The sequence below is a fragment of the Tigriopus californicus genome, chromosome 4, assembly GCF_007210705.1.
Source record: "Tigriopus californicus strain San Diego chromosome 4, Tcal_SD_v2.1, whole genome shotgun sequence".
In the NCBI taxonomy this organism is placed as follows: Eukaryota; Metazoa; Arthropoda; class Copepoda; order Harpacticoida; family Harpacticidae; genus Tigriopus; species Tigriopus californicus.
Window position 1 is genome coordinate 8787405 of NC_081443.1, and position 13111 is coordinate 8800515.

Genomic DNA, 13111 nt, shown 5'->3' on the forward strand with positions numbered 1-13111 from the left:
AAAGTGGGGATTGCATTCCATTTATTTAATCGTTATAAAATATCTGCGAAAGATCGCCCTTCTACATACATCATGACCCAAGAACTCAATGTTGATGATCTCAACAATCACAGTGATTTGTTTTTTCAGTTTACCGCACAGGCTTATTTGAATTGACTTCTGAACTGTGAAGCAAGTAAGACAGCACGGATCCTAGCCGAAACAAGCGCGGCAAATCCTTCATTGGTCCAGGGAATTCTTCCCTCCGAGTTCGAGTCGACATCGACAATGAATTTCTCTATGGGATGGCCAGTGGTCTAATATATTACAATGCATTTGTGGCGAAAAGGTCAGAAAGCAATCTCTCTATCTCTCACCGGGATCATGAATGGAGCAATGTTTAAGCCTTCTGGGTTTCTCTGATTCCAGTCAAAAGGACGGTTATTTTGGCAGGGCTGATAATCGTAAGAGTGTTCATGGGTTCTTGAGCGAGGATATTTTTGTCTGGTTCATGATTGATGGGTCGGTGGGTCTCTTCACAAACCGTTCAATCATCATTCTTTGGAAACCAGACTAATTTGATCGTGACTGGTCTTATTCATTAAATGATCTTGAATGAATGTGACAATGATAAAAGTTTGACAACAATCTAATGATGCTCAGTTGTATTGAAACTTAATGTCCTGAGTAAAAACTCATCTGGAAATGGGTTATGGACGGAAAACGAGTTTGTTCAAGGGAGATGAATTATTCAACAATGCGCCAGACTTGTCTACGCATTCCAAACCGGCCTTTGAAACTTTGTCCCTCAACGATGGATTAGTTTCGTTTTCCCCCGCAAACAAGGCATTATGCCGAGGGTGCGTCATTTATAATTGGGTGGCTCTACTTTTGAGCATTGTCAAAAGCCATCAGAATATTGTTTTCAAATGAAGCTTTCGTTCCTTAGACCTAAAGAACTAAAAGAAGAGGAACGCTTGCCGTAATTTCAGCTTAAAGATGAAGAAAAAGCCTAATCGTGTTAAATTCGTCAACTTTCCAATCAAATCCGATAGAAAGGAAGATCCGTCAATTATAGGACATTCGCCGGTATTAATGGTCAATGTTTTGTAGGGGTTATGAGTTGACAAAAGTCCTGACATCATCCTTATTTGATCACGTTCTTTAAGGTAATCGATCTTCCATTTTGGTTCTCCTTTTACTCGATCTTGAAATGACGAGATATTGCAGGGCATCAAGAGCTCTATAGATTTGATATTGAAGTATCTGCCTGATCATTTCATCCTTGTTTTCCAAGAGAAACGCTGGATTTAAAAAAACAGATACGAACAGAACAATAAAAATTGCAGATCTTTCTCTGGAGTGTTTTGTCATTTTAGAGTTCGATAATGAAACTCAACCTCGAAACAATGTAGTTTTGAAATATGCTCTTTCTTTCAAAAAAAAACCAAGAAGCCAAGAAGCAACGTTTCAAAAGTTCATTTTGTATATGATATGCTACATTTTGACAAAAGTACTGCAAATAACCATTAGGTTTTAATATGATGGACAATGGACAAAGGTTATGATTTAAAGTTCAAATCTCAAATCACTCTAATGAATTTGATGATAATGACAAGTCTTGATTTCGTACGAGTGCTGAAGTGTTCTTTTCAAATTCTCGGATTCTTTTGGACATCACAAGAAATAAAACGTTTGCCTCATTTCGCTCTTGGACCAATTCCAAGAGCGAAAGTGAGGAACATATGATTTTCTTGAAACGATATGATGGCAATCCTCATTATAGAACAAAAGTTAGCTGAAGAACTCAAGAACCACCATGGTTTATTGTCATATTGTTCTTTTAATTTAAAAGTGGAAGATGAATCCCACTGCACTTTATTTTCAAAAGATTGGGAAAGGATCTCAGACTAGAATGTATGTACGACGGAAAGCTCCACAAAATGATCACGAAACCTCAACCCTAGCAGTAAAAGTGCTAGTGTAATCAACCCTAGATCCTAAGATCATGAGGCCATTTATTTTGCTAGTATTGGTGCTAAATGTATTATTTGTTAGTTGCAATGAGGACACCTGTTCCAAGGAAGACTCTGAAAATTCTGACTGTGATTCCGGCGCCATTGATTACTCCTTGAATGGTCTGGATCAAGAAGACCCCATCCTAATCCAAGCCATCAAAGATCGCTTTCTCGTACCTCCCGATCCTAAGAAAAAGCTGAAACTTCAGCAAAAGCCAAAGGGAGCTATTCTTTATGGCCAATACGGCCAACCAGCTGAGGTCGATAAAATATTCAAGTAAGGCATGTACTGCGTATTATTCTTGCTTTTGTCCAGGAACAGGCGGCTTCTTTCCATGAGTCATTCACCAATTGCCCCCTCTTATTACCCTCATTCCTACTGTAATCAATCAAGAAGCGAGTTCACCCGAGTACAAATAAAACAAGTAAATAATTTTAATGCTACAAACACCTTCCATTCATACAGACACACTCAAATTACTTAGAGAGCTTTATGAAGTATCGAACAGTCACGAAATCATACCATGATCTTGATCGTAATATCATTGAAGCGAATCCGGCGCCTTGCCTTCTTATGATATATATTCTCACACACTCGACTATTTGTAGCCCCTCCCATTATTAAGAAGTATCAAGTCATGTGAGCCTTGTTTGTGACGTTAGTTTACGGATTGTATTAGTAGGCCTGCTAAAAGCCGACCCGTTCCAACCCCACGCGTACTCTATAACTATCTACGTACGATGTGTTCCTACTAGAGGGCCTTGCCATGCAGGCAGGGCCTACTCAGGCCACACACTATCTTAAGCATTGGCTTGGAGCATTGCTCTGATTGGATTGTTCAATACACTCACTGGAAATTGAGACCCTACTATCCCCTGGTTTGGCTGGGAAGTCAAAGAGTACGCTTTGAACACTAAAAGACGGACACACTGCGAAAGATCTTGGACGCGGCTCAGAGTTATTGTGGACAAAAATGGAGTCCGATATGGAAGTGCTGACCGATTTCGGGGATCTAGACGGCCTAGGGATCCTTTTCCAAGAGCTGGAACAAAGCATACAACCTGGAACCACTTCAGAGGAGCAGCAGGTCTTTGACGATCAAGATCTGTTGACCACTCTCATGAACATTCCGAGTGAGGCCTTGGCCGAAACCATTGATTGTTCTGGACTTGATTATCAAACTCAGTTGAAGGAACTGGGGGACCTACTCAAAGAAAATGGCGATAAAGCCTGTCCTCTGATCTACGATGACGCTTTAACCTTAAGAAGCGTTGAGGGGCCCCAACCAAACCAAGAGGTTACCAGCACTTCGATAATTGTGGAGGGCAATATCGATAAGATCTGCAAAGTTTGCGGCAATGTTGCGGGAAAGCACAGTTACTATGGAGGGCAAGTTTGCAATAGTTGTCGGGCCTTTTTTCGAAGATCCGTGGTCAATGAATCGTTTGATAGCTTCAAATGCTTGGAAAACAAGAACTGTACCATCAATTCCAAATCTAGGAAGAGTTGCCAATATTGCCGATATCAGCTCTGTCAAAAAGCGGGCATGAAGCCCAAATGGATCCTTTCCGAGACTGAGATCAACAAACGCAAACGAAATGGGAAACAAAAGGATGCAGCTGTTGTCCATGAGTTCAAATCCGAATTGGCTCTCCAGGATAAATTTGGTCCTGATGAAATGATGAATATCCAAGATCGAGTGAACAAGGTGAAAGAGTACACTCAAAACCAATGGGTGAGATTCTACGCCAAACATAAGGACTATTATACCAATTCACTTCGGAGCACTTATCATGGAGACTCAATGACTTTTGAAAGCCTCAAAAAGTTGGAGAAATTTGTGCACAATATTTGCCTGGGATACTACATCGACTTGGTGGATGGCAAACCAGTGTCTTTGGATGATGCTAGGGACCTCATCACGGGAAACACCGTACTTATTACCACCATTGCCCAATCTCTTTACCACAATCCTCAAGACGTTCTTCAGATGAAGACGCAAATTTTCAATCTGATTGAGGACAATGGGAGTCAAGATGGCGTTTACCTGCAAGAGCAAAAACGGATCATCAGTCATAATGGCACTTTGAGCCCCAAAGGGATCCATTATTCGCAGGTATTTGTCAGTCCATGGGCTCCAACCAAGGCCTTAGAGGATCTTCACTTCAAGTTGACCTTGAAGATATCTCAATGGATGCCGAGGACACACCAGAAGCATCCGAAAGATGATGTGGCCTTCTACTTGCTTCTAATTATAGCTCTTTTCTCATCGGATTTCATAGAGCTGCACAAACCTAAGGATGTGGAAGAGATCCAGAGACAATACCTCGTCATGTTTTACCGATATCTCAAATTCCAATACGGACAAAGAGGCCTTTCGTTGTTCGCCGATGGTCTTCTGATGATGTCGTATGCTCGACAAGCCTTCGAAATTCGAATGCAGCATCTGCCGTTATAAGACTAACTGAATGATCAGTTGACGTTGTAATCAATGCCCTTACTTATGAAATAGTATTTTTAGGAAGCTGGTCATTGTTCTGCATAGCTGTCTAATGGAAAATGAATACCGGTAGATATATGATTATGAAATATATCAGTGACTTATCTATAATTTGCACTTTGTGCAAGTTTCGTGTAGACATTGTTGAAGGTTCTGAAGGTTTTTTGTTTCTTTGAGTACAACTAGCTCAGACTCCCCTGGATTGAAACTATCGAGATTATTCCCAGCTAGTCGATTCTGTCAATGGAAATATTGGCAGAAGAACGGAAAGAGTGAAAGTGGGTCATGAAAATGTCTAAAGTAAAATTCAGAGCAAACCTTTTCTTTGTTCAATTTATTCACAGATTATCTTCGTGAACGAAATAGAATTTGAAAAGGGCTGATGATTGATTTGTTCAAATTTTTTTCGGTTTTTTTATTTGGTTTATAATTAAATGATTTTTTAACCGTTACAGAAACCCTTCTACTAAATGAAGGACTACAATTATTTTCATTACAACTTGTAATGATATTTGGAATAATGATCTACATTCTTATTCAAAAAACTTGTCCAAATCTGACCTAATAGTAGATGCCACTGGATGAACGCTTAAATATTCCCTCCGAATATTTGAGGGAAGCTAATTGAACAAACGATCAAATCGAAGAGTAGTTGACAGAGTCATTTTATTGGGGTTAAATCTGAAATAGGAATAAGGATACTATATATATAAATAGTAGCTGAATCCTTGGTTAGAACCAATCTCGTGGAGGCTCTTGAAGACGTTCAACATCGGATTACTTTCAAATCTGCAGCGACAACGTCAAATCACTAAAATCGTTTGAATCATGTTTCAGGCGCAGAAAGCTAAATGGCTTTTTCATTGAAGCGGGTGCTTTTGATGGCGAGGTCTACTCGAACAGCCTACTTTTCGAGCTGAAACGCAATGTAAGTAAAACTCGCGGAAACATTTCAGATTTTCCCGTAACGATTATCATCTTCCAAATTTTAGTGGACCGGATTGTTGGTGGAGCCGAATCCTGATTTCTTTGCCAAGATGAAAGCCAAAAATCGTAATGCCCATCTCCTACCAAATTGCTTTTCAACTAAAACCACACCCGAGGTTGTTGATTTTGACGCATCCGCTTTGATTGGTGGAATCATCCAGGAAGGTAGATCCGACTCCAGAGTCAGAATTTAAATTGAATCCAATGAACTAATAGGCAAATAATCTCCGGGTAGGTCGAATTATGCCTGGTGATATTGGGCGATCTCCAGAGTATGTAGAACGGCCTTATCACCGAAGAACCATCAAAGCCCAATGCTTCCCTTTGTATTCGGTGTTGTTGGCTTTGGGAAATCCCAAGGTCGATTATTTCTCCTTGGACATTGAGGGAGCGGAAATCCCTGTTTTGAAAACGATTCCATGGGACAAAGTGGATATCACGGTGGTGGAAGTGGAAATGAACCACCTTGGAAAGGTTTTCGATGGTTCGGAGGATGTTTTGAAGAGATTTATGAAGAAGAATGGGTACAAATTTCGGGGTATGGTCGAGATAGACGGTATTTTTGTCAAAAAAGGATTCAAAGCAACCTGAGTATTTATGAGAAATATATTGCCTTTCTAAACGTTTGTACAGTTCTGACAAGTTCATCAGTAGATTTCATTTTTGTTGATGCCTATGTTGATTTACTATTTACGTTTCGAATGGATCACAGCTAAAGCGTCTTGGAGGGTTGGGAAAAATCGGCGTTCCGGTATCACGTCCAATATTCTCATCAATTGACGTTGGCTCCACAAAGGTCCTTTATGAATTAAATCAATTATCAAGTATTAGTTTCAAATCCACTCGTTTTCACAAACCATGAAGATGCAAACCTTGAAGGCCGGATATAACGAGGATTTGGTTATTCTTCAACAACACTTTGTGAATACCATCAAGAATACTCCACGTCGCAGGGTCCATTTCGGACACACCCGACATTTCCAGTAATAGATATCGTGGCTAAAAGGGATACAAGATTTTAGGAGGTTTCACTTTTTGATGTGTTATGAAAATTGTCATACCTGATCCGACAATGTCTTGTCATTGGTTTGATCGTTTATGGTGTCCTCTATAGACTCTTCCAGCTTAATGGCATTGGCAAAGCACAATTTTCCAGCAATTTTCACGATCATACAATCACTTGATTCAATGACCTAAGAGAAATTGGAAACGCAAAATTAACTTTCATACGTCGGTTTGAGTTAAAACAAAACTGAAAATCAAATTCTCAATAACAACCAATTGTGTATGCATAGAGAAAAGAAAGGCAGGAATTTAGAGCAACAATTTAGTGAAATGTGAAGTTCTTTGTTGCAAGATAAAGTAAAAAAGCAACATAGAATATTATTTAGGAGCCCGATTTATGAATAAAGTTAAAGTATACCAAGAGAGTAAATAAAAAATATCTATCCGATATCATAAAAACCACTCGCAAAGGTGCCCTCTCAATAATCATATTTATAAAGGTACTTATTTAACCAAAAATCCAGAATGCAGAGAACGAACTTGTTTATCCACGTCGTTCGAGACCCATTTTTTAACAAAGGCCAATGGGGTTTGGCGTCCTACTAATGACGGATGTTGGAGGCTAAGAATTTCGTTCAAGAGTTTTATTAAACTTTCGTTGATGAATAGAATATCGAAGATTGACCTCCTCCTTAACCCATGATCGTGCAGCGAAATATCATTATTATGGAAAGCATATTGATAAAAGTGTTCTTTGCTAATTTTTAGATCGATCGATTGGCAAGTGACGACCGCATAAATGACGTGACGCCAAATGGGTTAAATAAAACACTTTTTCTGCCCCTATCGTAGTATGGTAAGCTTACATCGTGGTAACACTTCGGATCGATGTTGAGATCCAAAAAGTCTGTCTCAGAAAGCACTTGAACCGTCGGGGTCAAGCTACTATGCAAAACGCTGAGCACATTCACGGTGAAGGTGACCAAAAGGCCGTAATCCACGTCTAAGATCACCGTAGAGACGAACGCAAGTGTCCAAACCAGCCCATCGAAACTGGACTTTCGAGTGAAGCTGACCACCTCGCGGACTTTGAGGAACATGGATCGAAGAGCCACCACAATAATAGATGAGAGAATAGCCTGTAAGGCAAATACGTATACATCTAGTATTTTTTTTAGATAGTAAATCAAACCATCTTCGACCTTACATTGGGAAGGGGCTTGAACAAAGGTCCAGCGAAGAGGAGTACCCAAAGGAGTGCAAAAGCGGAGACGGCCGTGGACATGAGAGTCCGACATCCGGATTCCTCTTGGATGGCAGATCTTGAGAGTGAAGCCGCAATTGGAAGAGAATTAAAGAAGGCACCAAACATACTTGAACAGCCTTGGGCGATAAGTTCTTGGGAGGGTTTCACTTTGTAGTCGTGCTTCTTGGCAAAGAGACGCCCGAGTGAATACGAAATGACAAAACCGACAATGGCGATCATCATGGAGTCCACAGCAATCTTGGGGATGAGCCTTACTGGAGGAATGGTTGGATATGGCAATCTTCAAAAAGAGTGAAAAGATTGCTTGATAAAGGAGCTCTCTCTACCTACAGATATGAAATGTTGTCATACCCGGTTGGAACCAGTCCAATAATTTTGACACCGTAATCCTCGTTCAAGTTTAAGAAGTGAGACACCAAGATCCCGATGATCACGCACAAAAGTTGAATGGGGAACTCGACACCTTTGAGGTAATACTTGACATGGCTCTTTAGACCAAGGTCATAGAGAAGCAAAAACGATATACAAGTCACGGATATGGTCAACGTTGTCAAATTGGTCTCGTCGATATGTAGGAACAACTCTCGATAAAACTAGGCACGAAAACAGTTAACGATAGGAGAGATTAGACCATAAAGAACAAATCTAGTTTTAAACTTACCTTAATGAGATTAAATGGTCCAAAGAATTTGGGAATGTCGATCCCAAGGAGATGCTCAAGTTGAGAGGTGAACACGAAGCATGCCGATCCCGTGGTAAACCCTGATATCAAAGGATCAGACAACAGCGAACAGAACTGTCCGAGTCGAAAAATAGAGCACATAACCTAAAAAGGGAGAGACAGTCAACAACTGGTGCTTTCATATGAGAAATGGTGTGTCATTTATTACCTGAATTAAACCGACTGTAAACGACAGAGCTGCGAGGACCTCAGCTTGAGAATATTTTTCTTCTGTGGATGAAGACACATCCTCTGCATGAATTCTCGGCGAGTAGCTGTACTTCTGGATCGGACTCAAGAGCAAAATGGATATAAGGGCGAAGGTTCCTAAGAATATACAAATAGTTTGTAAATTAGAGCAGTTTCTAGAACAATATAGTAATTGCTTGTTTACCAAAAGAAGCGTGTCTTGACGTTCCCATGAGGATGTAGATCAAAATTGGAAAGAAGGCTGTGTAAATTCCAACGATTGGATCCACAGAGGCCAATATACCATATGCCATGCCTGAAATGATGAAAGGGTTCAGTGAAAACAAAAACTACCTTCAGTTTCGTCGTAATTTTGAATGAGCTTTTCTCAGGACGTTTTTCTTCAATTGCAGCGGTCATTTTTCGGGCATTGTATGGAAACTGTATGGAAACTTTTTTTTAAAGAAAAAACTATTAGTATTTAAATTGGAATTCTGACACAATAAACCTTTTTAATGGATGGGGGCTTGATTAAATATTATCATTTTTTTTTAATTTTCTCACATGTACACTCACGTTTTGTGTGCGAAGTATGGGTGAAAAGTTTTCTTCTTTCACTTCACTTTTCAGAATCCAATTGGTGGACCACTACAATAAGCCACACTGATTCCACAAAGACAAACAAATTAACGTCAAGTACTGTGTACCGACGATTCCGCTCTTAGTTAGCAGGAGGGGTTTGACACTTAAAGATGGTTTTTTTAGAGGACTGCATTTTCTCCGAGTGGAAAGATTTGTTAGCAGATCAAGACATAATGTCTGTTGGGAAATATTTTAGTATTGCTGACTACTACAAACCATGTTTTCCTGAATATGTTGATAAGTACAAAGAATTTGTAGGAGAGACTGCAGTCATTGACTTCATCAAAACATTAAAAAAGGATGTGGAAAATATTAATCAAATTATACAAAGCTATTATAAACCAATTGAAAATTTTATAATTAAGCCACAACAGACTAGAAATTGTCATATATGTGAGCTAGATATATTACCAGGGACAAAAACTGTTAGAGATCACTATCATTTTACTGGAAAATTCCCGGGATATGCTCATAACAAATGTAATATTAACTAGTTTGAAAAATATACCAATTAATGTTGTGTCACACAAAATGAATTTCCATCCAAAATTATTACTCATTTTGCGGGCATTAGAAGCAAAGAATATGCATGAATGGGAAAGAAGAAAAAAGAGCAAAAGGGATCACTAAGGTAAATCAAAAACAAAATCTTAATTATCCAGGTTATGAACGGTGTGTTTGACAACATTGTTGAAGTTTTAAATGAAACTAAACTTCAATCAAACAAACTCAAAATGCGGTTGATAGAATAAGAAAAAACTTCATTGTCTAACAATGATGATGATAAGCGAGTTTGGGTAGGAAGAACCCAGAAGTAAGAAGATTTGATACTGCATTAGCATGGGAACATTATCGATTGAATACACCTTTAATATTATGTGCAGGGTAAAAGGAAGCTATACCTACATAGCAAGAAAGTCTCATTGAACGAGACTTTCCATTGTCTATAGAGTCTCGTTCAACGAGACTTCATCCTAATGACTCACAGTCTCATTGAACGAGACCACCACAAGCGGAATGCTCAAGTGCTTATTAGAATGAAGTTAAAAAAGGTAAAATACCTAATTAAAAAGGCAAAATACTTTTTTTTTATTACATATTATTGAATCATGTAATTTTAATTAAAATGTGAGAAAATTGAAAAAATGATAATATTTAACCAGGCCCCCTTCCATTAAAAAGGTTCATTGTGTCAGAATCCCCATTTATATACTACTAAAACTGTCCAACCTACAAATAACATGCCTTCAATTAAATAGCTTGGCACCCCAGTACAATATTACTCAAATTTGTTTGTAATCCTTTTCAGGTACACAGAAAATGTTGAATCATAACTTACACAACTATTGTTTAATGTACTGTGTAGATGACACTCTGCATATCATTATTATTGTATTGAACAAGTGTTTTCACGTTTCTAAACATGAAAAAGATGATTTAAGTGCCTTTCACACAACTTCTGTTGTCTTTCCATGAACATGATAATAAAAACTGATTTTCAATCTTGTCTCCCTAAGTACCCATAAATAGAAGAAAAAAATACCTCACCCTTACTAACCATTAATTACCTTAGCAATAAATTACCTTGAGGAATATGCATCACAGCCACAGTGAACCCGCCCGCTGCATCGAACACAAAATCACTTCTCCAATTATAATTGGGCAACCAGTGCAGGATAGGGAACAATCGCACCAAAACGGTCCACGGGTTCCACTCCCTAAGACCCTTGGTGCACGCACCCCAAAAGCTCATGGTATTCTTACTCTTGGACGGCAGTTCAAATTGGAATCGCTCATTGAACTTGACCTGATTGTAAGCCAATCGGTCCAGCTTCACCTCAGCCTTCATGGACTCATCGTCGCTGGAGTCATCCACTCTGTACGCGGCCATTCTCGGATTCGTTCTGACTCCCAGATTCAAGGAGATGGAAAATTTATCATACTCGTCCTCATTGGCGTCGTCCTCGGTCTCGGCAAAGGTTGAGGGCTCGCTATTGGAACGAATGCTCGGGACGCCTGTCCCCGTCATCATCCTCGACTGTTCAAGCAATTAACGGTCACCTGTGATGAAACAAGCCAAGGCTCTTTATTGAATATATTACCTGGAACATGTGTACAAGTCCGTCTATCATAACCAGCAGAAGCCGTCCCCAACTCGCTTTCGGGTGAAACGATGGAGAAATGTGAATTCACAATGAACTGTATTAGTCAAGAACACACCTGTCTAGTTGTCGATGTTCAATCAACGTGATGATGCTACCTCACGTTAAGCTTCCTCCTAACATACACTGGCCTCAATTCAGCCAATCGGGCATTTAAAATCAGTTCAAAGTGACAAAATACAGGATCCAAATGCCAATGACTCGATCAAGGGTATAGCGAATGAATACATTACCAGATATTTCAACTCACGAACGTACCAATGTCCGTCAAGGAACGGTTCCCGACCAACATTGAGGTTGTTGCCAAAACTTTTGCCGACCTTCAGCGGGTTATTTGTTACTCGCGCTCAGCTGGCCTTTGAGCTTTCTACACTTGCTTGCTCTAAGGCTGGCCTCGTCCGATCTACCTTTCTTTCCTGCTTCAATTTCCCCCTATGAATGGAGGAAGAGACACGCGACCCACTCACTCTTCGTAAGAAGTCTACCGAGTACCGACACTTAATGCGACGATGAGACAGACTTCAAGAGGCTGGAAAGCCTGAAGGTAATGGGAAGAACAAGGTTATCCTTTTCGAAACCTCTGTGCAGAAAGATACGGCTTGGGGAAGAATCATTGAACTAGATCCCTCTACATTGAACCAATGGGTGAATTGTTAATTGGGTTGAGAGGCCTTAATTTGAAGTAATTAATGCAAATTACAATGCTTGCATTGTTCTTCTTAGCGAACCATAATGAGAAAGTTCACGATAGTTCACATTTCATAGCATAAAAAATTGCGAAGCTTCTAACATCATCATGGCAAGAAACTTCAGTTCAATCCAGTTAGCAAACTTTAAGGTGTTAAGACTCAATTGGGTCAAAATACTACGTGGGCAAAGTCAAGAGAATTAATTGTAAAAGAAGGCATTTCTGTAAAAGGATTGCACACTTACTGCTCCAGTTTTTTTTCCAATGGCTTATTCCCTTAACAGTGATCTTTATTCACCTGCTTACTTGAAACATTCCAATCTAGAACTGATCGTGAGGGCCAGATTTTTCTGTAGTCTTGGCCCTGCAAATCTCCTTTGACCAAAGCTGCAGCTGGCTTACAATGACCGATAAGCTACACTGAAGTTCTGGGCCAAGTGCTTTAGGCTACACCAATGACCACTGAATGAATCGTTACCATTTACTGTGCATTCCTTGGTGGCTGACCATTGGTTGGAGTTGTTAGCAACCTTGACCACAGAGAAACCGAGTTTTGTCTAACTTTGTTTGAAAAGACTGTTCGAAAAGGGGTCAAATATTTTTTACAACACGCAGTTTACTCATCGGATCCGTACATTTTGGACAATCCTAAAATCAAGGTCTAACCCAGAGCAACTGTTGTTTTTTTTGACCAAGTGTCAAATTCGAGCATGAATATGTTTGATTTTTAGATTGGCGGGTCAATTGAATTCACAGAATTTTCCAACAATGTTGGAGTCGTCAATGATTCACGCCACTCGGAATCCAGCCAAAGAGAAAAGGCTAAGCCAGCATTTAAGCACGCCTTGACAACGCACGTCACAATGGAGGTTGGATAATCCCCCCAACCAAGAAATCAAGTCCAACTTGTATCAGATACTCTCAACCCCTAACTCCAGCTCCAAGCATCAAA

The 13111-nt window shown here is 39.7% G+C and overlaps 2 protein-coding genes across 9 annotated transcripts; one reads left to right on the top strand and one right to left on the bottom strand.

Moving 5' to 3' along the window:
• The first annotated feature begins 1925 nt into the window (after positions 1–1925).
• On the top strand, positions 1926–6111 carry LOC131878687 (protein Star-like). Its single transcript, XM_059224757.1, has 4 exons — positions 1926–2274; positions 5336–5426; positions 5491–5650; positions 5721–6111. Exons 1-4 carry the CDS (start codon positions 1988–1990, stop codon positions 6074–6076), a joined length of 894 nt encoding a protein of 297 aa, XP_059080740.1. The 5' UTR covers positions 1926–1987; the 3' UTR covers positions 6077–6111.
• LOC131878686 (solute carrier family 26 member 6-like) lies at positions 6073–12655 on the bottom strand. Of its 8 annotated transcripts, none has more exons than XM_059224754.1 (11): positions 12638–12655; positions 10894–11370; positions 8873–8983; positions 8648–8805; positions 8419–8583; positions 8109–8350; positions 7698–8037; positions 7357–7629; positions 6547–6678; positions 6358–6484; positions 6073–6284 (listed from the first exon to the last, which is right to left on the bottom strand). In XM_059224754.1, exons 2-11 carry the CDS (start codon positions 11339–11341, stop codon positions 6172–6174), a joined length of 2109 nt encoding a protein of 702 aa, XP_059080737.1. In that variant the 5' UTR covers positions 11342–11370; positions 12638–12655; the 3' UTR covers positions 6073–6171. The 8 variants fall into 8 exon arrangements, with proteins under 8 accessions (XP_059080737.1, XP_059080735.1, XP_059080732.1 ...); XM_059224752.1 differs by lacking the exon at positions 12638–12655 and adding an exon at positions 12466–12601; XM_059224749.1 differs by lacking the exon at positions 12638–12655 and adding an exon at positions 12405–12587.
• Between the last annotated feature and the right edge of the window lie 456 nt (positions 12656–13111).

What these genes read in the sequence shown, in the direction of transcription:
- LOC131878687 (XM_059224757.1), top strand. Translation starts at nt 1,988, where the DNA reads ATGAGGCCATTTATTTTGCTAGTATTGGTGCTAAATGTATTATTTGTT. An exon ending in GAGGTCGATAAAATATTCAA is followed by an intron (nt 2,275 to 5,335) that starts GTAAGGCATGTA and finishes ATCATGTTTCAG; the next exon opens with GCGCAGAAAGCTAAATGGCT. An exon ending in TGGTGGAATCATCCAGGAAG is followed by an intron (nt 5,651 to 5,720) that starts GTAGATCCGACT and finishes ATCTCCGGGTAG; the next exon opens with GTCGAATTATGCCTGGTGAT.
- LOC131878686 (XM_059224754.1), bottom strand. Translation starts at nt 11,341, where the DNA reads ATGATGACGGGGACAGGCGTCCCGAGCATTCGTTCCAATAGCGAGCCC. An exon ending in GTCAAGACACGCTTCTTTTG is followed by an intron (nt 8,806 to 8,872) that starts GTAAACAAGCAA and finishes GTATATTCTTAG; the next exon opens with GAACCTTCGCCCTTATATCC. An exon ending in TTACAGTCGGTTTAATTCAG is followed by an intron (nt 8,584 to 8,647) that starts GTAATAAATGAC and finishes CTCCCTTTTTAG; the next exon opens with GTTATGTGCTCTATTTTTCG.